Source organism: Neofelis nebulosa, chromosome 3 (assembly GCF_028018385.1).
Source record: "Neofelis nebulosa isolate mNeoNeb1 chromosome 3, mNeoNeb1.pri, whole genome shotgun sequence".
Classification (NCBI taxonomy): Eukaryota; Metazoa; Chordata; class Mammalia; order Carnivora; family Felidae; genus Neofelis; species Neofelis nebulosa.
The window spans coordinates 45140561-45165054 of record NC_080784.1 but is presented as its reverse complement, the minus strand read 5'-3'; the positions used below and the strand labels follow the sequence as shown (position 1 = coordinate 45165054).

The window sequence follows — 24494 nt, the reverse complement described above, 5'->3', positions numbered from 1 at the left end:
GCACAAAATTGTATCTGTCAGGGGCACCTGGGTGGCATAGTTGGTTCACATCTGACTCTTGATTTTAGCTCAGGTCATGATCCCAGGGTTGTGGGCTCAAGCGCTGGTATTGGGTTCCGTGCTGAGCGTGGAGTCTGCTTGGGATTCTGTCTCCCTCTTCCCCTCTCCCCTGCTTGCACGTGCTCTCTCTCAAATTAAAACAAACAGACAAACCAGTATCTACCTTCCTTTGTGTGATTTACTCTGATATTCTATTTCATTTTTTAGTGCAGACTGTGTGTCCCAGTAAATTGTTTTCAGGACTCACTATTAGGCCATGACCCACGGTGTTCCCTACAGGACACAGTGAACAGTAGACGTGAAGGGACATGGGTGGAGGAGGAGCCTGTGGAAGTGTGAGCAGAAGGAGGATGTGCACATAGGGTCTCAGGAGCGTTGTCCTCTCACAAGGGCTTCACGCATTAGTGACATATGTTTCTGGGTAAAATCACTGTTTTGGGAGCCGGACCACCTGATTGCAGCACAGCCACTCTTGGGCTTTGGCCTGTCTTTCCTCATCTCTGAGAGGGAGGGGTGCCTGCCGTCCCCACCCACGAGAGGGTGAAACTACACGCTCCAGCAGAACAGCCTGTGCATTTGGGGAAGCCAGTTCCTTTTGAAGTTTTCCAAGTACTGCGGGAGCGCTTCCTTGTATTTTCAGTGTGTGATAATAACAAGGAGATGATTGAAGAAGGTTGTGTCAAGGGGACCAAGCATTGCTCTGCACGGCTGCAGATCTCTGTGGCTTACCCGGTTTTTGAAACAGACTGGTTCAACTACAGACTGGTTCCACTTCCGGATTCCCAACTTCTTCATCCATAGAACAAGAGCACCTGTCTGACTGGTCCGAGTGGTTGTGAGGATGAGGGAATTGGTAGCGTAAAAGATGGAAGCTGCAAAGAGCTAGACCTCTATGAGATGGGGCAGTGCTGATAGGAAAAGGGCGGGAAGGTGAGCGAGAAAGAAAAATGGGGAACGCTTGCCTTTGGAGCCAGCTGCTGAACATATCCTATGTTGCCATCTTTTAAAAAGTAACCCCAGTTGAACTTCCTGAAATTGGTGAATTTCTACTTCCTAGAATGTGGGATAGGTATTGCATGAAGCAATTACCATATTCAGGATGCTCAGTGAAAGAGTCTGGTTAGCCTAGCATTCACTGTTTTACACCTCTCTGGGCTGCTTGGAAGTGAATTCCTTTGCAGTCTCATTGCCAGTGGTTGGTGGCGGCCAGGGCAAAATACCTAAGGCCAGAGGACAGTCAGTGATGGGTAGCCAGTCTCATCTTGTTTATCAGCTATTGGTCTGCAGCATTTTTCAAGTAGGAGTCAATTTATTTTATTGATTTATTTTTATTTTTTAGGACATCTTAAACTTCTTAAAAGTTAAGTTCATTTGGTTTTTCAGGCATGTCTCTGTTAGAGAGAAGTACCTGGGGTGGTACTAGCCCAGTGAGTTCAAGGGCAAAAGATGGGATGAACTCAGCATGCTGTGAGAGATTAATGATGCTAATTCTCCCACTGCAAGGAGCTGGGCAAAGAGGTTTCCATTGTGGCATCCTGCTCACTGCAAATCCTGCGACCAGGACTGTGTTGGGCTCCACTATCTACAGACATGCATTTTTTGGCCCTCAACTGTGAATGTTTTTTGGGGGACAGGGAAGAGGATTAGGGGACATGAAAAGGGACCCTTTTCGAAGGCCACGATTGATCAACTGGGTTGGCATCTTTGTTAAACGTGTTAGATTGCCCAGGCTAGGAAGGGATCCAGCGCAGTTTTTTGAGATGGTAGATTCTGTAGGCTTTCTGTGCTGTTTGATAAGCAATATGAAGGACTGAACAGTGTGAAAAACTGAATCCTAGGGTTCTTGAAAAGGCGGCTAAAATAGGCCATGGCCATAAATTCCTAAGAGCTGTTGCAGTTTGAGCCGTGAGGCGAGAGGCATGTGGCCTGGCGGAGGGGAGTGGCCAGGGGAGGCAGGGCTGCAGGCTGCAGAGCCCAGTCATCTGGATATTTCTGCCACCATCTGAGTTCTGTCTCCCACCTCCAACAGAGTGCTGCCTCTTCCAGACACATTAAGTTGTTGAGCAAGTAGGCAGACAACTCATCCCCTCACAAATGATGGAGATGCTGAACTGGAGAATAGACATTGATATTTTCCTTACTAGGAAAATTCTTTTGGCTTATTTCCCAAATTCTTGCTAACTTGAGGGTCATTGGAAGCACAGGGGAGCTGTTTTTTAGAATTAGCTTGGGGATCCTGGCTTCAAATAATAAAAACACAAAAGACTGATTTTAAAGCGCATTAATTTAGAATCAAATCTAACAACAAAGTGAACCAAATGTGTCAACTTGACCCTAGGGTGTTATCTCCCTGTAGGCAAGTTACATGGGAAGCAAGATTATGAGAAAGTTTCTTGAGAAGTATGACACAGGAAGTCAGTGTGATGACTCAGATGTCGAGAGGTTTATTCATTATCCACAAGAAGCACTTCTTATCATTTCTGGCTCTGGAATCATGGGGCGGCTTTGCTGGGTGCCTCTGACCTCTCACAGGCTGCGATCAAGGTATTAACCAGAGCTGTGGTCACCTCTAGGCTCAATCAGGGGTAGATGCATTTCCAAGCTCATTCACGTGGCTGTTGGCACGTCTCAGGTCCTTACTAGCTGTTGGCAGAGACATTGATTCCTTGCCACATGGGCCTCTCCATAGAGAGTTTCTCACAATGCAGAAGCCAGTCTTTTTGTAAACTAATATCAAAAGTGACATCCCATGACTTTTACCATAGTCTCTTTAGAAGTAAGTCACCAGGACCAGCCTGCTCCCGAGGGGAGGAGATTACACGAGAGGATTAGTACCAGCAGGGTGGGGGTCATTGCAGGCCATGTTTGAGACTGCTCACCACAAGTGGCTTCTGGCTCTAGTGATAGATCTACCCCAAGATAGTGTTTCTGGGGGGACCTCAGACTCCTGTCAGCATGGTGGGTACCTTCCCCCAAATGCTGCTTGAAATGGGCACTGCCAGCTTGTGGCTTTTGCATTTCCCTTTTCTGTGGCCTAAACCAGGGCTTTCTGTATCAGGGCCCTTCTATGTGAAGCTAAATGCAAAAATTGTGGGGGGGGGGGGGGCGGGGGGGGCATTTTTTAGGGAAAGACCGAGTTGTAATGACCATGAAAAGTTTATGGGGCGCCTGGGTGGCGCAGTCGGTTAAGCGTCCGACTTCAGCCAGGTCACGATCTCGCGGTCCGTGAGTTCGAGCCCCGCGTCGGGCTCTGGGCTGATGGCTCGGAGCCTGGAGCCTGTTTCAGATTCTGTGTCTCCCTCTCTCTGTGCCCCTCCCCCGTTCATGCTCTGTCTCTCTCTGTCCCAAAAATAAAAAATTAAAAAAAAAAAAAAAAAAAAAAAAAAAAAACGTTGAAAAGTTTAAAAACCACTGATCTCTGACTTGGGACTTTTCTTTTCTGTTCAGTCTTGGTTCAAACAAGATACCAGAGAACTGATTGATTATCATCACTAACTGATGGATTGGTTATACAGATACTTGAGATTGTTAAGATTATTGCCAGATCACTTGGGCTGGCATTTTGGATGTTATTAGACTGACTTTTTCCCTATTTACGTAAAAAAGTTTACTTACATACCGTGGGAGGAAATAGCCCCCAAAATGCCTTTTAGGAAGGAGAATAGGATGAAGTCCATGTTCTTGTGAAAAAATACTAACCACCGTGGCTTTCTGGAACCTGAGTTTATGATAAAAGCTTAAGTTCTGTCACATCAGAAGGGAACTGAAAACTTAGCAGCAACAAGGAAGCAAAAAACTGAGTACAGGAACAGACCTTGACTTTACACGTGGCCACTTTGTAGAGGGAGGGCCCATTAGTGCTGTAACCTGACACACTGCCAGGGCAGGGACACACCACAACCGAGCAGCTGAAGTTCCTGATGACCCTGACTCATTCTGGGGCGGGGGGAGGGGAGTCAGCCGTGTGTTTGCCATTTCTGCTTCCTTAAGCTTGAAAGTTAGTAGTCCATTTTGGAAACATTTCCACCCAAAGTGGCTAAAGTTGTACACAAAGTATCACTGTGTTAAAAAGTTGACACCTTTTTTGGGAAAAGTTACATGGAACACATTTTCCCTGGAAACCAGAAACCCCCTGAAAAATGAGACATTTTCCACTTTATATAAACAGGTTTCTCTTTGGTGCATGTGATCTTTGGTGACTGGTCACTGTGATAATCAGATTTTTATCCTTTTTGGGTTTTTTGGTTTTTTTGTTTTTTTTTTTTTCCAACATTTTTTATTTATTTTTGGGACAGAGAGAGACAGAGCATGAACGGGGGAGGGGCAGAGAGAGAGGGAGACACAGAATCGGAAACAGGCTCCAGGCTCCGAGCCGTCAGCCCAGAGCCTGACGCGGGGCTCGAACTCACGGACTGCGAAATCGTGACCTGGCTGAAGTCGGACGCTTAACCGACTGCGCCACCCAGGCGCCCCGATTTTATCCTTTTTGGATAAGAAGAAAACTTCACTAGGCTCTCTGTTAAATGGAAGCCAACCTCCCCACCCCATATTCAGTTTTTTCTGTTTTTTTATTTTTTAAAACATTTATTTATTTTTGAGAGAGAGAAACACAGAATCCGAAGCAGGCTCTAGGCTCTAGGCTCTGAGCGGTCAGCACAGAGCCTGACGTGGGGCTCGAACTCACGGACCGTGAGATCATGACCTGAGCTGAAGTCGCACACTTAACCAACTAAGCCACCCAAACGCCCCAGTTTTTCCTTTAAATAACTACTTTAACTAGATTTTTTTTTTTTTTTGAGTTTCCTGCTGTGTTTTTTTTTTTTTTCTTCAAACGTGTTTTTAAAGATTGTAATCAATGTAGCAATGAGGACGCTATTGAAGGACGCTATTTGGGGTTAAGAAGCTGAAGCCCGAACATATTAAATGTAACTTCTTCCCTCACTCAGGGACTGTTGGAGTCATCTGTGGAGAAGGCCCCCGTGTCTGTGGCCTGTGGAGGGGAGAGCCCCTTGGATGGCATCTGCCTCAGCGAATCCGATAAGACAGCTGTGCTCACCCTCATAAGAGAAGAGGTAAAGGCCCTCATGTTCTGTCCACTTATCACTCCCATGTCTTTGTCAAGCCCATGTGCCAGCAGGTAGATTCCATCTCTGTTCGGCTTGAGTTATCCCCTCCTGGAAGTTCCTATTTCCTGCAGCTTGTTGAGGTCATATAAAGGGCTCCCTGTAAACTCTGCATTGGTGCTAGAGTCCCGACATTCTGGTGTCCTGGGGACAAAGCCGACAACACTTCTTTATCTTTCAGCCTTGAAGTTTTTTAAATATCAAATTCTGCCGACTCTACCCACATATATAACTAAATCAGTGCCTTCCTTTGACAGATGTGCTTAAAAATTTCTTAAATTTGCAATAATATAAGATGTCTCTTACTTTCATCCATTCTTTAAACAGTTCAATTCTTTAAACAACTTCATTTCTGTGTTCAAAATAGATTACTGCTAGGTCTTTCCTGGATGATCTGAAAAAATATGAAAGACGCTGTTGCCCAGTTACCACTCTCTCCCATTATATTTCTAAGCTGTATTTTGTATGTTTGGTTTGTGCATCTCTTGTTGATTCCACCTTTTTTTTTTTTTAAAGAAGGGAATTCCCTTGCTGTAGCAATTTTATTTTCATAATATAATAGGAATAGTTAAGAGCCTCTGATATCAAGGCCTTTTAAAGCTTCAAAAAATAGCATTAAGTTGATAATGGGGGATGTCAGCTGGCCCTGTTGTCAGAACTCGGGAGCAGTGGTGAGGAGGCCTACCAAAATCTTGTCAATGAGAAAAATGACCCTATCTTCCTCCTGAGAGCGAAACTGTGAGGTGATGCCCTAATGGAGCAGAACAGGCATGTGCCTCGTCACCTCAGGCAGATGGGCTGGCTGCTAGCTTCTTGAGACCCTGACTAAAGGCACAAAATAAAGAATGTACCAAATAGAAAGAGAGAAGCATAGAGACGTAGAATAAAAGGAGGGCAGTGATGCCCTTCTAAGCTGTGCCTAGGCACACAGAGTTTGAGGTAATGAGTTTAGAGTATTTCTTCCCAGTTAGCAGGGGCACCCCAAATAGGAATATTGGTTCTGGTCTGACAAGCAAGATCCTGCCTATGGTGAGATGGGTGCATCTGGCTAAAGGATTTGAACTTCTGAGCCCCTAGTTGTGACTTCATTCTTATCAAGCAGAGATCTCTAAGGAAGAGAATGTGCTGGTCATGCTAATGCTCTGATTTTTCTTATCCTAAGTAAAATCAGTATTTTGGTTAAGGCGCATCTCTGCCAGGCAGATAGCTCTTCTTTTGGTGTCCTGTCCCAGTCACGGTTCTGGGCATGCAGAGCTGAGAGCAGACCCTGGACCCTGGCAGAATTCACAGAGATTGTGATTATCACTTGGAATCTTCCCTGGGGGGTGTTCTGTTCACCCCTACCTTGGTGGCTACATTTCTGCCATCCTGTGTGGCAGAGAGAACATTTTTCCAGATGCTTGTGAGCATTATACACAGACGTTGAGACTTTATATTCCTTATGGAGCTCAGATGTCTCAGGATGCACCTGGTTGCGTGTCGTTTTCAGTTTCCAATCTTAAATTCAAACTGTAATAGATTCAGTAAAACCAAGCTCTATCTCGATTACAATTTAGATAATCACTAAGGAAATCGAAGCAAATGAATGGAAGAAAAAATACGAAGAAACCCGACAAGAAGTGTTGGAGATGAGGTTAGACTGGAGGTGTGGGGGAGGGATTGGATACCTTTATGCATTATTAGATTTCATATAAATGAAGTGATGAAAGTATTTGCTTACCACAGAACCTGGTGTTGAGAACTTGAGGGCATTGATATTTGCACTTTAATTTGTGACTGTGACAGCATCTTTTTATGAGGATTGCTGACCAGTTATTCACATACGGTAGCTTCTTGTGGGATGTTGAGAACATTACATGTAAGCAGAACCCACATGATTCTTGTCTTTTGAAAAGACATCAATTTGTGCAAAGATAGCCATTTGAACTGAAGAATAAGATTTATCGACATACTCGATTCTGGAGGCATTATAATCTATAATACTTTTCTCAAATTAATTATGCATGATGGCTTCAACTTTCATCACCATCAAATAGATTATAAAAAGCATGTTAACCAGAAACAAAATTGACCTTAAATTGAAATCTTTTTTATTTTTGCTGCTCATTCCCTAGAATGGAGAGTTAGAGGCTGTGAAATAACTGAAGATAGGATCAAAGAAGAAGAAAAAAGCATAGTTTCTACATTTGTGTAGTCAGCACTTGAATGATTAAGACATATTTTAAATATGCCTGCTCTAACTTGTAGCTCTTGTATTACTTGTGTTTTGAGCATTTCCTGGGTGTGAGGTCCCATGCCAGGTGTGGCGGAGAGGAAGGGACAGCCCCTGCCCTTAGAGAGCTTACGGTAGCCATCATAAAGGACTTGGATGCAGGGTCACAGTGATGGGCACCACCAGTGATAGTAGGGAGGCACACAGGGAAGAGCGCCAGTCCCTGGACAGGGTCGGCAGGGTCAGGGAAACTTTATGGTACTTCACTGAAAAGAAAGGTTAACACGACAGGGTGATCTTTAAAGTCTTTGAATAACTGAAATGCTTTTGGAACTAAGACCGTAAAATAAAACTTGTGACTGAATTAGAGGGGGCAGGCTGCCCAAAAGGGTAGATTTGTTCATTTGAACATCGTTCAAGTACTTATTTGTTGAAATGTTCATTTGTTAATGTGTTTAATTGTTTGGGGCAGTATTTCAGGAACGTCTATTGAAAAATCTCTTCTGATAATTTTTTTTTTTTTTTTAAGGAAAATTGTGGCTGAATATGAAAAGACCATTGCTCAAATGATTGGTAAGGACTTTTTTTATGTGTGTGTGTGGTGTGAGCCATAGGTTCCGTGGATGGTTTTCAAATCAGAACACAAGCTCGAGCATCACCTAGATCCGGTTGATTCTCACTGTTTGCAGTGGTTGTGTTCTACAGAGTTGCCACAAACACAGCGAATGCTGAATACTGAACCATCGCTTTAGGGAAAGTACAGGGTGAGGTTGCTGTGGGCCTCTGGTCACAACATTTTTGTCAGTACATAACCTTATCTTATGTATATTTGTTTAAAAACATCTCATTTAATGTTGACTCGTTACCATTGAACTCCTGGCCCACAGTGCTATCATTCATGCTTGAATGAAGATTATCGGATGAAGGTGTTTTCTCCATAAGGCACATTACAGCCTTAGGAGCACTAAACAGCACTTTGGCCCTACACTTGGGGGCCATTTTAAACAGCAAAAATCACCAACAGAAAGCACAGAAATGCAGAAAATATCATGGTGTACTAAGTAGACTGAAAAGGACACTTGTTTACAGTAGGAAACAAGAAGGCAGTGTCACCCTGATCAGCCTTGGCTTGGAATGTGCCTGTCAAGTGACTTAAATGTTTTGCCACTCTGCGCATGACCGGGAATGCACCACAAGTATTGATTTTGGGTTTGCAAATAAATTTTAGCAAGTGGATGAATTCACAAATACACAGTCCACAAATAATGAAGATAAGCTGTACTTACGTTCATTTCAGAGGCCAGCAAATGCTTGAATTGTGTGAAAAGCCCTCCACCTGGCCCCTAGAGTGTTGATGGCCTAGCCACATCATTAGTGTCCCGCCCCCCGCCCTCCCCCCCCCCCCCCCCCAGTGGGATCTTCGTTTTGGCTCAGTGTCCTTAACTCTGCCACAAATCATATTTCCCTCATTTAGACCCACTGGTACCTTTTACAAAACAACAGTGGTTGGTTCTCTTATTCCACTGAATTTGGAATAACTGAGTAGCCAATATCAGCAGGACTGACTGCCTAAGTCTTTCTCTACTTAAAACACTTCTTAAGCACTAAAATGATACTTTTTACAGTCCATATCACCTCATGCCTTCCCAGCATGGGACCTTTGCCATTGCTGTTCCTCTGCTGGAATATTCTCCTGGGTAGCTGCACAGCTTCTGCCCTCCCTCAGCAATTTTGGGTCCCTAAATCTTTCTTCTGAGAGAGGTCACTCTATATGAAAACGGAACCCCCACCCTTCTTGTTCTGCTTTGTTTTTCCCCCATCACTTGTCAGCAGCTGTCTCCCCCACTAACATAAGTCCTCGAGAGGAACTTTGCTATGTCTGCTGCCGGGGTCCCCCACCAAGAATACTGCTTAGCTGACAGAGGGCAGCCGCTAACAATCTGTTGAAGGAATATGCCATTACTTTTGATTGTGGTTCACAGAAGATGAACAGAGGACAAATATGACCTCTCAGAAGAGCTTCCAGCAACTGACCATGGAGAAGGAGCAGGCCCTGGCTGACCTTAATTCTGTGGAAAGGTCCCTTTCTGATCTCTTCAGGAGATATGAGAACCTGAAAGGCGTTCTGGAAGGGTTCAAGAAGGTAGCATGTCCTTTTCCTTTTGTCTCTGTAGTAGTGTGTTTCCTTGGTAATGGATCTTTAAACATGTATGCCAGAGGTGTGGGTAGCCTTCTAAACGGGAGTTGGGGGCCCATGTATCATTGGTCTTGTATCTTCTGTTCCAGTGAAGCTGGAGATTTTCTTTTCCCTTTTTTCTTTCTGTGGTGGTTCAGGCATCTGGCCCACCGGGTGGCATGTTTTGGTCATTTCCTCTCCTGGGTCAGGCCACAGCCAGAGTGTGGCATGGAGTAGAAGAAGTGTGGAACCTTCAGACCTTAGGAGACTTCCAGAAATTGTTTTTGATAATTCCCCAATTTAATATTAGTAGAAGGAAAATTTAGCCCTGAAAAATTCAGGCTATATATTCTAGAAGAAAATAAGTATAATGTTTCAGATTTAGATTGTAAGTGGGCATATTGATTCAACTTAGTTGCATATCATCAATAAGATATATTTATAGCAGTGAACATTCTTTACTGTTTCCGTAGGAAAATAAAAATGAGACTGCCTAGTTTCCCTACAATGACACTCAGAATGCCTCCCTAAACTAGGTTTATCAGTGTCACTGAACCTTACTTTGTTTTGAAAATTTATACGCAAAGAAAGTATCCAGAATTTCTTCAGTAAGAATTACATGTGCCTGTTTTGAATTATCAGAGTAGAATTTAAAGACATTTGAAGTAATGAGGTTTTCTCATTTTAAAAACAAAAATGAAAACTCTGATACATGGGATGTCACTAGTTGAAGAAAGATGAAATGACCAGTTTTTTTTATTTTAAATTGTCACTTTGGAACAGAATGAAGAAGCCTTGAAAAAGTGTGCTCAGGATTATTTAGCCAGAGTTAAACAAGAGGAACAGCGATATCAGGCCCTGAAAATCCACGCGGAGGAAAAACTAGACAAGTGAGAGCTCTCAATGAGATCTGTTTCATGTCTTGTGATGTTGTGGGGAGATTGAGAAAGGCCAAAAAAACCACCCAATGTTGTTTTGCAACCCTAGGTTGCATTGGTGTGTGTGTGTGTGTTTTATTATTTAATTTTTTGAATAGTATCTTCACATTAAACATTAAAAAGAATAGAATAGAGATCTATAGGATCTCTCTCCCACCCTTTCCCTTGTCCCTGGCTCCCCAGCTTTCCTCACCCAGGTGATCAGTTTTTGGTTCCTTCCATCCCCTCAGATAAACTTTTTCCCTTCTTCTCCCCTGTCCTAGCTAACAGCTCCATCACACCACATGATCGCTTTTTTTTTTTTATGTGATGAGAAAATCCTTTTTTATACAGATAACAGCATACTTTGCATTGTTCATTTAGTGCTATATTTTGGAAACCTTTCCATGTCAATCCATGAAGAGCTTCTGTATTTTTCTTAGCCTCCATATGGTGTTCCAGTGTTGCAATGTGTCATTTATTTAACCAGCCCCCTCCTTCCGGGCACTCAGGGTACTTGCCATCCACTGTGAACAGTGCTGCAGTAGGTGACCTGGTATGGTTCTAATTTGGCGTGCATGTGAGTTATCTATATGCTAGAAAAAGGATTGCTGGGCCAAAGAACATACAGGCTTATCTTTATGATAAAAAGTGTCAAATTGCCCTCACCTGACTTTCATCCATTTATCCCTAGGCTAGGTGTTCGAGCATCTCTTGTCCTTATGGCTTTGCCCACAGATCAAATTTTTGGTTTTCTGTAAACCCAGTAAGATACAAGATAGTATTTCAGTTTAGTTGGGGATTTCTTTTTTTGACAAGCAAATGGAGCATTTATTCAATGTAGTTTTGATTGTTGTTTACCTCATGGAATTGAACCTATTTGAGCAGCTATCTGTACGTGTACTTTCTGTACCGTGAATAACTATTCTTTGCCTGGTTTTCTATTGTCAGTTTATATATTATTCATCTGTAAATATATTATTATATTTATGTACTAAGGATGCCGGCCTTTTGTGATATGAGTCTTGAATATTTTTTCTAGTTTGTCTTTTGGCTTCTGGTGTTTTTTGATATGCAGAAATCTGTTTGTTTTTATGTAGTGAAATTTATCAGTCCTTTTATGGCTTCAGTATTTTCTGTCATGGTAACAAAGATCTTCTCTGCTCTGAATATAAAATATTCTCCCATGTTTTCATTCTAGTACTTTTATGGCTTCATTTTTTTAATCCTTAAATCCAACACGTTTGGAATTTATCCTGGGGAACAGTCTGAAGAATGCATCCAACTTTATTTTTTAACTAAAAAGTAATACTTGTACATTTTGCTGTCTATCTTCATATTTGTAAAACGTTTTAAGTTCCCCTCTCTCATTCCCACCCCCAGAGATACTACTATTAAAGGTTTATTAACAGAAGCACCTGGATGGCTCAGTTGGTTGAGCATCTGACTCTTGATTTTGGCTTGGGTCATGATCTCACAGTCGTGGGATTGAACCCCGCATTAGGCTCCATGCTAAGCGTGGAGCCTGCTTAAGATTCTCACTCCCTCGGGGCGTTAGGTGACTCAGTTGGTTAGGTGTCTGACTTGGTTTGTGGCTCAGGTCATTATCTCACGGTTCGTGGGTTCAAGCCCCATGACAGGCTCTGCGCTGGCAGCACTGAGCCTGCTTAGGATTCCCTGTCTCCCTTTCTCTGCCCCTTTCCCTGTTGGCTGTTTCTGTCTCTCTCAAATAAATTAAAAAAAGATTCTCTCTCCTTCTGTCCCCCTCCCCAGCTGGTGCATGTGTGGATGCTCTCTCAAAAAAAAGGAAAAAATTTTATTGTGTATCCTTCCAGTTTTTTCTTGACACCTTTATAAATACTACCCAACATGGCTTTGGACTTTTTTAAAAATAACATCGGAGTCCTAGGATACAAATTTCCTTTTTCACTTAATAGTATATATGGCCCTTCTCCATGTCAGAACATCTAGCTCAGTCTAATAATTTGTGTTAGGTTGTAGGACTATTCCGTTCCTTACTGATGGGCATTTAGATACTTGCACAGTTTTTCAGTTGTAAACACTGCTGCAGTGAACATCCTTATGCACAATCATTGTGCAACATGGAAGTATTGCTATGGATACTTAAGGTTACGTAAGGCAGTTGCTGGGTCAGAAGGTGTATGCATTTTATTTTATTTATTTATTTTTTAAATGTTTATTCATTTTGAGAGAGAGGGAGAGAGAATTGCAAACAGGCTCTACACTATCAGTGCAGACCCCAGTGTGGGATCTCAAACTCACAAACTGTGAGATCATGACCTGAGCCAAAATTAGGAGTTGGATGCTCAACTGACTGAGCCACCCAGGCACCCTAGGTGTATGCATTTTAAATCCTAATAGTTACAGCCATCTCACTCTCCGTGAAGACGGTGCCAGTTTTCACTTCCCCAGTCAGTTTGTGAGTCTGTTTCTTGCATCTCGACCATAATGGGATAAGATCATCCTAGTTAATATTTGCCAATCTGATAAATTTTTAAAGTTTATCATTTAAATTTGCATGCCTCTACTAATGAGTTTTTAGCATCCTTTCATCAATTAATTGGCCATTTATCAATTGACATTTGTAGTTTTAGAATTTTCTTTTGTATCTCATTAATAAAGTCACTTTTAGTTCTAGTGTCCTAGATGTCAGTGGTTAGCATCCTGACTCTTTGGCTGTGATAATCCCACAGATGACCCTGCCTGCTATTGGGTTAAAAAACAAATCTAAGATTGCTGTACAAAGTGTCACATGATTCCATTTTCTAGTGACATGTGAATTTTGAAGTCACTGTGGCCTATGAGATTAATTCTACCACTGGTTTGCACCTTGGAAATTTCCTTAGCAGTTGTGTATCCACTGAAGTTTTATTTTTTTTTTTTATTTTTTTTATTTTTCCAACGTTTTTTATTTTATTTTTGGGACAGAGAGAGACACAGCATGAACGGGGGAGGGGCAGAGAGAGAGGGAGACACAGAATCGGAAACAGGCTCCAGGCTCCGAGCCATCAGCCCAGAGCCTGACGCGGGGCTCGAACTCACGGACCGCGAGATCGTGACCTGGCTGAAGTCGGACGCTTAACCGACTGCGCCACCCAGGCGCCCCTCCACTGAAGTTTTATAAATTTAAATGGAATGATTTGGGTCACCAGTTTTTCTCTTATCATGAAGCCCTGTTATTCTGTGTCTCACAGATGTCAGCAGTCTTGACTCCTTAGCTGTGACCTGTAACTAACCATGAGCTTTTTGTCCCTTTACTCCACAAACAAAACACCACAAACAGAGCCAATGAGGAGATTGCTCAGGTTCGAACAAAAGCGAAGGCCGAGAGCGCGGCTCTCCACGCTGGACTCCGGAAGGAGCAGATGAAGGTGGAGTCCCTGGAAAGAGCCCTTCAGCAGAAGGTACACAGAGGGGTGTGGGGTGACGACCTGTGAGCCACATGGTTTTCCTCTGTGGCCGTGGCTGGCTTGTGGTGGATTTGGATGAAAGAGAAGCCTCGTGTTTTTGCCCAGAGTCAAACTTTGATCCAGCTGCTCTGGGGACTGATTCAGGGTGGACACGAACAAGGCAGACCACGAACTCCCAAGCCTCTGAGTAGGAGCCATTCCCAGGCAGGATGCAGAGAGGAAGTTGCATTAACTAAAGGGGACAAGATACTTCTTAGGTTCCGAGGTTACCTTTTTTCTTTTTGTTTTTTATGTAATATATGAAGCCATCTTCCCCCTTGATTGCAGCTTTATCCTCCTGGGGACGTTGGCAACATCTGGAGGTGGATTTAGTTGTCACGACTGGGAGATGCTACTGGCGTCTCATGGGTAGAGGCCAGAAGTGCTACTAAACATCTAACAGTGCACAGGACAGTCCCTACAACAAAGACTGACCCGGCCCAAAATGCCGGTGGTGCCGCAGTTGAGAAATTCTGCTGTAGGTAAATAAATATCAGGTCCCTATTTCTCGCTACTCTGTGATTCTTAGACTTCATTTTTTGTGTGTCCTCTAGTGTTTTTCTTCCTGTGTCTCCAGTTATGTGCTCACGTGTATGGCATCCCTTCAGCTAGGGCGAGGGTTTCGATCTTGAGGTCTGCTAACCCCTAGACAGTGTTCCCTGGGATTACTCAGACTCCAGAATACTTGTGTTTGTACCAAGTATCACAGGTAATTCCCATGATAACAAGAGAATTGGGGAACTGAGACGATTATGGGCAAGCTGCAGAGGGCCGGTGGTCACCCTCATCCCCTACTCAACTGAAGCATGACTTTATGAACACGACACGAACATTTTTCAGGGGACAAGGTTCCCTTTCTTTAAAGGGTCTCTGACATAGGAAAGTTACCAACCACTGAGTCAGGATGTCTAGGCAAAGTGTGGCCAGTCTTGGGACTATTTGGGTGTAATTGCCTTGATCTCAGGATGCAAAGTGGCCTACAGCACCATGTCATTTGTCTTTCAGAACCAAGAAATAGAAGAACTAACGAAAATCTGCGACGAGCTGATTGCGAAGTTGGGAAAGACTGACTGAGTCTCCCCCTCGTTAGCTCAGCAGGTCTGCATTTGGCTGCTTCTCTCTTAACCACAGTTATCTTGCCTTATCCAGGAAAAATTGCCCCTTTGCAGAGAAAAAAAAACAAAACAAAAAAAACTTTAAAAAAGCACATGCCTACTGCTGCCTGTCCCGCTTTGCTGCCGACACAACAGCCCTGGAAGGATCCCTGGAGTATCGCACAGGCCCGGAAGGAGGGGCGTCTGACCGCCGTCCGCTGACAGGTTCAGTCAGACGGGCTGCTAAGTTTAGGGTCATGATTTCTCTATCATCTTTAGTCCATTTAAAAGTCTTCTTTTCTTTTCCAAGCTCGTTAAATTTGGGATTTTGTGCCTACTACTTGGGCTCATCTCTGTCCACCACCTGTCTGAGTTTTTTGGTGACCTATTTATTTCATCTTTGAAATTTAATGTTCAACATTAGTGGTTTTATTTGGGGAAATAATTTGGCCTATTGTTATTTCTGGTTTATAAGCAAGAAGGGACTCTGAGTACCCGTTTATACACGCACACGCACACACACGTTTACATATGCTGCTCTTTTTTCTCTGAAGCATAGTCAAATAAGAGCTTCTCCACAGAAGACCGTATTTCCATAAATGTATAACCCTATCTTGAAATAGAATTGTGGCCTAGAGTGCCAACCTCAGAATTTAGGGAATGGTAGGTATAAAGACCCCAGACTCAGGTTTTACATCTGGGGGAGACTTTTTGCCAGTGTTTCATTGTCTTGGTATTGGGACCCTCCTTGGCCTTGATAGGTGCGGCCCCTTTGGGGTCAGTCCTCAGACCACACGGCAAGTGGCCCTGGCAGGCAGGAATCCCTCAAAGCTGGGGTTTGGCGAGTTGGTCCCAAAGCAGTTCAGTCTCCTCTGCTTCTGTTTGTTGCTTCAAAATCAACATTTACTCTTTATTTATCATCTTGCTATTTGAAATATACAAAGAAAGTCTACTTGTAAAAAAAAAAAAAGGCTTAGGTGATCTTCTTTAGTGAAAAGGTAACTGTAGCCGCGGTAGCAGTTAGAAGGTGAAGAAGCAGTTTTTCACAAGTGTGTTGTGGTGTTCTTCAAAAAAAATTTTAAGGCAAAAAAATCCTTTCAAACTTAGATGGTAGAATTTTTTTTTTTTAATTTTTTTTTTTTTCAACGTTTTTAATTTATTTTTTGGGACGGAGAGAGACAGAGCATCAACGGGTGAGGGGCAGAGAGAGAGGAAGACACAGAATCGGAAACAGGCTCCAGGCTCCGAGCCATCAGCCCAGAGCCTGACGCGGGGCTCGAACTCACGGACCGCGAGATCGTGACCTGGCTGAAGTCGGACGCTTAACCGACTGCGCCACCCAGGCGCCCCTTAGATGGTAGAATTTTTAACAGAACAGGCTATAAAAATCATGTGAGCCACTCCAAAAATCACGTTGGGTGTATTGTTGAATGAAGAGCATTGAGTCCCAGAGCAGAGGAGTGCGGGAGCAGAGCTGCACTCAAAACCAAACTCCTCAAGCTCTTCCTGCGCTTGGGTCACGGAGTGGGGGCCTTTAAACCCAAGATGGAAATTTTCCCCGTGATGCCGGTGAACTCCCCTCCATGTGGTAGGCAAAACCAAATCCATGCAGTGTTTTAAAGCACTCTTGTTGTCTTAATCTTACACTCTCTTCACAGTGATACGCACTCTATTCCATACAAGTAAGTTTTCGTACCTTTCTTGTAAAACTCTTGCATGATCCAACTTCCGCAACAAATTGTGCCTCGTGGAGAACCTCTATAGATCTTCGAACATGCATTTTTTCTTTAGCCGTGTACTGTTCACATGGGTGCAATCTTCAGCCCCAGGGAGGTCGGTAGTGTCCTTTAAAGCTAGAAGTCACGTCTTACCGATATGCATTTATCGTATTTGGTGCTTAGGCTGTATTCTAAAGCCTATTGTCTTAATATTTTGTACAAAACAAGAACAGCAGAAATGATCTGTGGTTGGAGAAGTGACTTGACAATCACGTGGGCTTTGAAAGCAGTTCCATGTGGTCTCTGCACACGGTCATAGTGCCCATGGACTGCTCGTGTCTCCAGTTGCTGGAACTGGTTTCTGCTGCCAGTCCTCTGCTCCTAGGGAAATTGTGCATTTTGCAGAAAGGAACGTTGCTAAACCTTTTTACTGCTGTGTTTTGGTGAGACAGCCATGTTTATTTGTTTTGTATGGATCTGTTTTAAGCATGAAAGGCTTATAGTGGTCTCCATTCTAAATCCATGGTCCTCCATTTAGGCTTCATGTGCATATTTAAAAAGTAGCTGTGTGTTAAAACCAAGGTGACGACAATCCTTCCCTAGCATGCTGGCGGAAGAGACCCCGTAAAGAAACCCCAGTGGGTGAAGTTGCTGCACAAGGATTACGAAAGGCCCTGGTCAAGTAACTTTTGCCGCTGTCCTCTCGGCCACAGCCAGTACAAGGGAATGTTCTTCCTTCTCATTTAATAGATGGATATTCTCCAACAAGAATAAAAATGGAGCTGGCAAATCAAGAGAATATCCTGGGCTGAAAGAAGTTATGTTTGTTTCTCTTTAAAAATAAGCAAAAGTAAAAAAAACCTTTCAAAATTTTGGAGAGTAAGAGTTTAGCCTAGAGCTTTGCTTCAAAGCATGTGAGGGCCATTACTTGTTGGGTAGGAGGTAGTAAATCCTGTCACAAGAGTGGGAAGCAGAGGTGAAGGGAAGCTGCTGTCCCAAATAGCTTTGGGAGTACTAGGTGATTGACCTTGTTGAGACTCTGGACCCAGAGCCATTTCTTGTTTTTGACTTTGCCAAAATGTGGATAGATAGTCTTTATCTAGAAGTATTTTAACGGGAAGATTTAGTGTAAGACAGACCAAACAGTTTGTCACTTGGTTGGCTAGTCAGTTACAGTCAGACCTCCTGAGATTTACTTTATTTGGAGAACCTCCTGGAAGCCAGTGACCTGCCCAAACCTTTTGTTCTGGAAATATTGAGAAGCCCAGTTTTCTCACATGGTTTCTAGTTTCTTCAGACCCAGCCCAAATTAGGAAGTGCAGAAGCACATGATAGTGAAAACCTCTGAGGATCTGGCAGCCTTCCAGAATGATATGGAATCCAAGGGGAGATTCGTGTTTCGTCCTGGAGCCTAGCTCAATTTGAATTTGATTTCCAGCCAGTTACCTTTCTACCTGTCCCACACTTTGTACGATCCTCACACAGATACTTAGCTATTTATGAGACAGCCCCGAATTAGCCCTGTTTATAAATGGGGAGCATAAAGTGCCCCAAATGTTCCTGGGCTGATTGAGCAGCCAGAGTAAAGCGCTCATTTTAAATAAAGGTAACAGGAGGCCCATTGGTGGCTCTACGAGCTCAGAATGGAGTTTTGAAGAGCAAGCATCAGTAAGTCTTGTGTGCTGTGGTTGGAGGTGATTCAGCACATCCTTTTTTAGTGGAGTAAAAGCTCTAACGCTCCCTTTAATTTCCTTTGGTTCTTCACTACGACTGGCAGCCATGGCCTGAATTACACGTGACTGCTGCCCCTGTAGTCTTTCTGTGACCGTGCGAGCTTACTCTTGGACTTGGGGTTCTTACTTTAGCCTCTTGTTGGGAAGAGAGAAACTGGGTGTTGAAAGATTAAATGTTTCAGGCAAAGGATTTTAAAGTAAAGATGTATATATTCTGAAGAATGTAAAAGATAGATTATTCTTTGCTTATTAAAGAGTAAATATAGTCTGGGAATCCCAGAATGCCAAGCCAAAGGTCTAAGAAGTCATCTTCTGTAAAGATTTTAATAACGTAGTATTTTGAGGAGACTTCTGTCCAAAAAGGTTTGACTGGCCTCCAGATTCCAGTGGTTTTATGAAGAGCAGTGTATCACTGAAACCTTGGTCTCCCACACAGTAAAGGTAAAAAGAACTGATACACTAGACAACTTCTCTCTGAGGGTCTCCTCTGGAAGGTACTGTAACGGCAGCATTTCCAGTGAAGACCCACTCCCTTGTGCCCAGAGCTAGCATTCTGGAGACTAAAGATTGCACTTTCCGTAGTTCTTCGTCCAAATGCGATCCCATTTCTGTGCCTCTTAGCATGCAGTTAGATTTGGACAAACAAGATTCCTAAGGAATGACTTTATTAACTATAATATGGTTACAGCTATTACATATAGATATATAGGTATATAGATCCTGGTTATAGTTCTAATATGGAGATGGCCCATGTGATGCCAGCCTGTGGCAGTCTGAATAATGCTTTAACCCATCTGGAGGAGGCCAGGCACAGCTGAGGTGTGGCTTGAACCTTCCCTGTATCCATTCTTCACTCTAGGGCCATGAAGGTGTCACTTTGTCCCCCTCTGCCTTTTAGTGGTATCTGAAATACACAAGGTCTGCCCCAGTCACATTGTTAAACCGATGCTCTGTGAAGAACTTCCACGTAGACATACGAAGATTTGAACTCCTGACCCCACCCCCTGTCCAGATACAGGGCATCCTGCGTTCCCAACCACCCCGCAGCTTCTTCCCAGCCCCTTCTCACGCCCGGGGACAGGATCCAGGCCTTCCTTTATAAACCTCACAGGTAGCAGTAAGCTTGTCGGTGTCGCCATTAGCAAGCGTGTGTTTGCCAGTAGATGCCCATTTGTACTCATGTGCCAACAAGTACATGTCAGCTGCCCATCTGCTTCCGCTACGCCCCCTCGGGTGCCGGGAAGTGTGTGAGGAACCTCTCGTCAGGAGGCGTGAACGCTGCACTGACTACTGCTGTCAGGATCGTGTCGTGTGGAATAATCATCTACATAAATTTTATATGCACAGTACTTCCCCTTTTATATGTCAGGTAAATATTTGTAAAAGTTATACTCACACAAATGAAATGATTATAATGATTACTAATATATTTTTTCCATGTTTCATTGCCTGAATAAAAACTGTTTACCACTGTTAGAGCTGGGTGTGTGAATGTTTTTCCCCCAGTTATAAGTCATTTTCTCCCCGAGCGTGAACATTTCTGACAGCCTTGCTTTTTTAAGAGCTCCATATTTCAGTCTAAAAATAGACAAGATGACATTTTCACTACACTCATTTCATGAAATTTTATGCATTTGGTGGGGTGCGTAATTAAAACAAACTTTGGAATTCAGACCTTGCCGTATAAATTTCCATGCCTTCACATCTGTGCAAACAAAGTTTTTAATTGAGTGCTGCTTAGTTTTGCTTAGAGACTGCCTGCCGGCCCTGGCATTTTTCAAGTCCTATGTACCGAAGTCAACTCAGCTGACTCGGAGGACACAGGATAAAGCCAGAAGTGTGCAAACGTTGCAGGAGAGCGCACAGAAAATAGTGGACGTTTTAGGTTTCTTCTAGGTTAACACCAGGAAAAACTTTTTCAGTACTGGCCACGCCGCTCTCTGCTTACAGGGGTAGGGGGACTGGGCAGGACATTTCATGAGTTTGATTGCTGGAGAAGATCAATGAAAAGGCTGCTTACGGCTGCACTTCACAACCTGGTGGGGAACCACTGCGAGAAGAGTCAGAACACTGTCACTTTCTTACCGTTGGCCGTGTCTAACACATCACAGCCTATGAAGTTCCTTCCTAAAAGGAAGGTTTCCCACTAGTGTGCTCCTGAACCGGCAGGAGGCGGCACTGGCTTTTGCTAAGTGCTGGTGACAGTAGAAATCTCATCATTTTCTGAGAATTCTTGGGAAGAATAAGATGAAAATTACCTTTCTACTCTTACAGAATTTTATTCTTAGGTAACATCAGACCAAAAGTTGTTTTCACACTTTTGCAAGTAGGGGGATCATGGGATCATTTTAGTGAGTGACAATCCATATTTTCGTAAGAGAATCCACGACAGGAAGTAAGGAATCACACCAGGGTAAGTAGTGTTTCGTGAAATCTGTTTCAGAAGTGTGTGTACTAGGTCATGACGAAAAACTAATTTCTTGCTATGGCTGGTGGTTGAAGTATGAAAAAACAGTCTACCGACTTAAGTCCTTTTGCATTTATAGAAACAGGCCTGGGGAGAAATGTGGCCAAGATTGTGCAGCACTCAAAATGGGCGACAAAATTGTCACTTCGTCCTTTTCAAGCTCTTTAAATACAAGACCTCTCATGATTGGATAATGTAGGCATTTTCTAAGTTTATAGGTATATGAGGACCAAACAAAATGCCTCTTTTCTGCATGCATTTACCAAATAAGTATTTACCAAATAAATACTTGCTGCCTCTGCAGAGTTCAAAGTGAACCGTGCAAAGTTTCCACAGCTGGTTGGCAAAAGAGTTGTTTTCACATTTGACTGAAAGTTCACTGAAATATAAGTGATATGCCGATTAAAATTTCTTTCCCAGCAGAAAGCCATTCCTAATCTACATTTCTTTGCCTGGTTGTGACTTGTAGGTTATCTTATCTAAGGTGCCTGAGGATGGGGACACAATGGTGCTTACAGATAAATCTAACCCCCCAAAACAGGACAAGAGGGCATGGAACTCTTACGTGCTGTGGCAACCACCAAGTGCTGAAGGAGTCCAGGAGGAGAGACAATGTATTGGGAAGGACACACAAATCGTGTGGAGCACCAGGCCATGTAGACCAACACTTGGCTCAGACTGGCTTTAGATCCAGCCTCTCCCTTATGTCACCTGCCTGAGCTTCAGTTTTCCTAACTAGGGATAATGGGTTGCCACCTCCCGAAGAGGAGGTGAGGACTCTGTAGGAATGCATACATAGTGCCTGGCCCTTGGGCCCTTAAGGGATAGTGATCATTATCATCTAACACTTGGAGTCGATGAACATTTCCAATGGAGACTCCCCCCCCTTACAGCCATATGATTTTGCTATGAGACATCTCTAACAAGGCTTCAGAAACTTCAGTTACCTAACTTTGTTCTTTTATTTGAGGTTAATAGGAAGTAGAAGTGTGGAGGATTCGCCGAAGACACATCCCAGAGTTGGGGTGATTGAGCAATGAAATGGGAATGGAAGCCGCTGTTGGTACCACAGGCTGTTCCAAGCCCTCTCCCATGCCCCCCCCCACACACACACCTGTACCAGCTGTGAAATGAGAGATCTCTGATCTCTAGTTTTCCTTCAGCAGAATATGTGGGTCTTCGTGGGAATATATATTATGCAAGAACAGACCAAAGATAGAATTCAGTTAACAATTTCACTTTTTAGCTAATTTAAAGGAAAAGATAAGTGACATTTGAGTCCTCTGTGCACCAGATAGGTGCCTTTACAAACATGTCACGTCAACAATTCCATGCCGGTGGAATTTTTTTTTTTAACCGATGGGGAAAATGAGGTTGAAGAACACTGGCCACGAAGGAGTTAACTGGAAGGTGGAGTTGGCATGGGAACCCAGGTCTCTGATCTCAAATCCCATCCTCAAGGCCAACTCCATGTTGGGGGACACTTTGGAACGTACCCTTCAAGAGTGCAGAGGATGACTTTCTATTCACCAAATGAATTTTCTCGTCCTTTCCTTATCTCAAGTGGGAGTATTTCAGCGGATGTCAGAGAAGCTGTTGCATAGTGTCCCCACAGTTCAAGAGTGTGACAACGTGAAACCTAGTCAGAGATGTATAATTGGTTACTGTATTGGAAAGGCACTGTTACAGGAAAACAGAACTCCAGTTCTACCTCTCAGGCATCCTGGCTTTGCAGAAAGAGCTTGGCATGGGAGAGGGAGCCATGGGTCCTAGTCCCGGTTTTTGCCAACTGCATTGAGTCAGGCCTCAACCCCCTCCTTTGGACTGAGAATGCTAGCAGGTCCCTTCCTCTGATTTCTGATTTCACAGGTCTGCCCAAAGTGCTGACTTAGAAGGCAAAAGGTCTCCCGGTTTCCCTTTCAAAATCGTTCTGGAAAGGCCTGTCTTCAGATGTACGGACAATAGTGGACTTGCCACAAGTTGGTGGGTCTCAGGGGCTGTTTTCAGCGTCCACTGTGGCCGCAGCGTTCAGAGAGGTGAGCGCCAGCCCACATCACACAGGAAGGGAAAAGGCCTGGGCCCAAGTCCCAAGCCAATATCCAGGTTTGTGCTCATTTTCTCAGGCCAACTGCTCCAATCTAGGCCTTGGTTTTGTCTGCAGGATGAGGTCGGGTTTTATCCTCCAAGCATCTCCCAAGAGTGTATTACAGCCACTGTCCCCATCATGCCCATGACTCAAGCTGACCTGTGCTGAACAGTTCCAGGGCACCATGCCCATGGACTCAGGCGTTGGGTTGTGCACCCTGTGGAGACAGCCAGCCTGTATCATCTTGCCTTTCTGAGAAAAATTCCATTGTCAAAATGTGTTGAGTTCTCAAGATGTGCAAACTCATAATCACAAGTATTCAACCGTAAGACATTCTATAAACGTAGGAATTTTTTGTTCCAGACATCAAAAGTGACAGCGCAGTTGGCTAATTTGATGTATTCAGGCATAGTCACCATATTTTACAAAAATCTTAAGAGTCCAGACAGACCAGTTCAGACCTCAAGGTGCCGCGCAATGAAGAACGTGCCTGAGATTCCACCGCAAGGGTGGCATTTACTGTAATTTGTCATTTATAAAGTTCTGGTTTTTCCAGACACATTTTTTTTCCTTTGCCCTTTCAATTGATCTTTGTAACATTACTAGCTTTCGGCAAAAAAATAAGAGGTCTAAAATAGCCTATTTCCTGCAGCAGCTTCCAGTGCAAATGTGTATGAATGGTCACTGGGGGGCTCCACTCCAACTGCGAGTCAAAACCCATTTGGGAGGATGTGAAATAGAAACCAGAAAAGAATGCTCGTTGTAAGAATGAACAGTGAAGGGAAGCACCGAGCTGTGGAACTTGTATTTCACCTACACATAGGTGCACTGGCTTGCAATTTTAAATGACTTAGTTTGACGGTCTGAAAAGTTAAAACAACAAAACGAAACAAAACCAAAGACAACTTGAAATTTTGAAAGCCACTAACTGCAGGTTATGGGGAAGGGGGGGGGTGTGTGGAATCAGTCACGTGTTTTGTGGGAGCAAAAAAGAACTTACAACTGCAATGTCCATCTCTTAAAAGTAAGCTACAGGGTTAGAACACTCAGTAACCAACAACCACGGTTTATAGTAACTTGAAGAAGTCAAAACTAGAACAGGAACATGAAGCTGCGTTCAGAAAAGAGGACATAATAAAATTTCCTTCCTAATGCTCGGTTGAGAGGGAAAGAAAAGAGGAAGTTGGGGGGGATAAAGAATAAAAGCCTCCAAGCCTAAAAGTGCTCTAAAAACTAAAACCTATTTGGAAAAAGAATGACAGCAAAATTCTCTGCTTTCCACAATCCCCACCGTCCTGAATGCTCCCTCCTCCATGGCAGCAGAGGGCGGGCTCCTTAGGTTCAAAGCCCCATTTCTGTTTTGCTACCAGTACTACAAGCTAACCTGACCCAGGTCCAAAAAAATGAAACCCCCTCTGTTAGAAGCAAGACTTCTCCC

At 43.6% G+C, this 24494-nt stretch overlaps 1 protein-coding gene across 17 annotated transcripts in view; it reads left to right on the top strand.

The window, feature by feature from the left end:
• The window catches only part of TACC1 (transforming acidic coiled-coil containing protein 1), a 122434-nt gene extending 102455 nt beyond the window's left edge, over positions 1-19979 (top strand). For 14 of the 17 annotated variants that reach the window (XM_058720635.1, XM_058720631.1, XM_058720633.1 and 11 more), the window contains 8 exons: positions 5007-5132; positions 6740-6816; positions 7925-7968; positions 9378-9538; positions 10355-10461; positions 13793-13913; positions 14964-15056; positions 19363-19979. In XM_058720635.1, coding sequence (XP_058576618.1) covers positions 5007-5132; positions 6740-6816; positions 7925-7968; positions 9378-9538; positions 10355-10461; positions 13793-13913; positions 14964-15032 — 705 coding nt within the window. In that variant the 3' untranslated portion in view covers positions 15033-15056; positions 19363-19979. Of the gene's footprint in view, positions 1-5006; positions 5133-6739; positions 6817-7924; positions 7969-9377; positions 9539-10354; positions 10462-13792; positions 13914-14246; positions 14441-14963; positions 15057-19362 lie in introns of all 17 variants that reach the window. The other 3 variants (XR_009259111.1, XR_009259110.1, XM_058720630.1) reach the window with 3 other exon arrangements.
• Positions 19980-24494: the final 4515 nt, after the last annotated feature.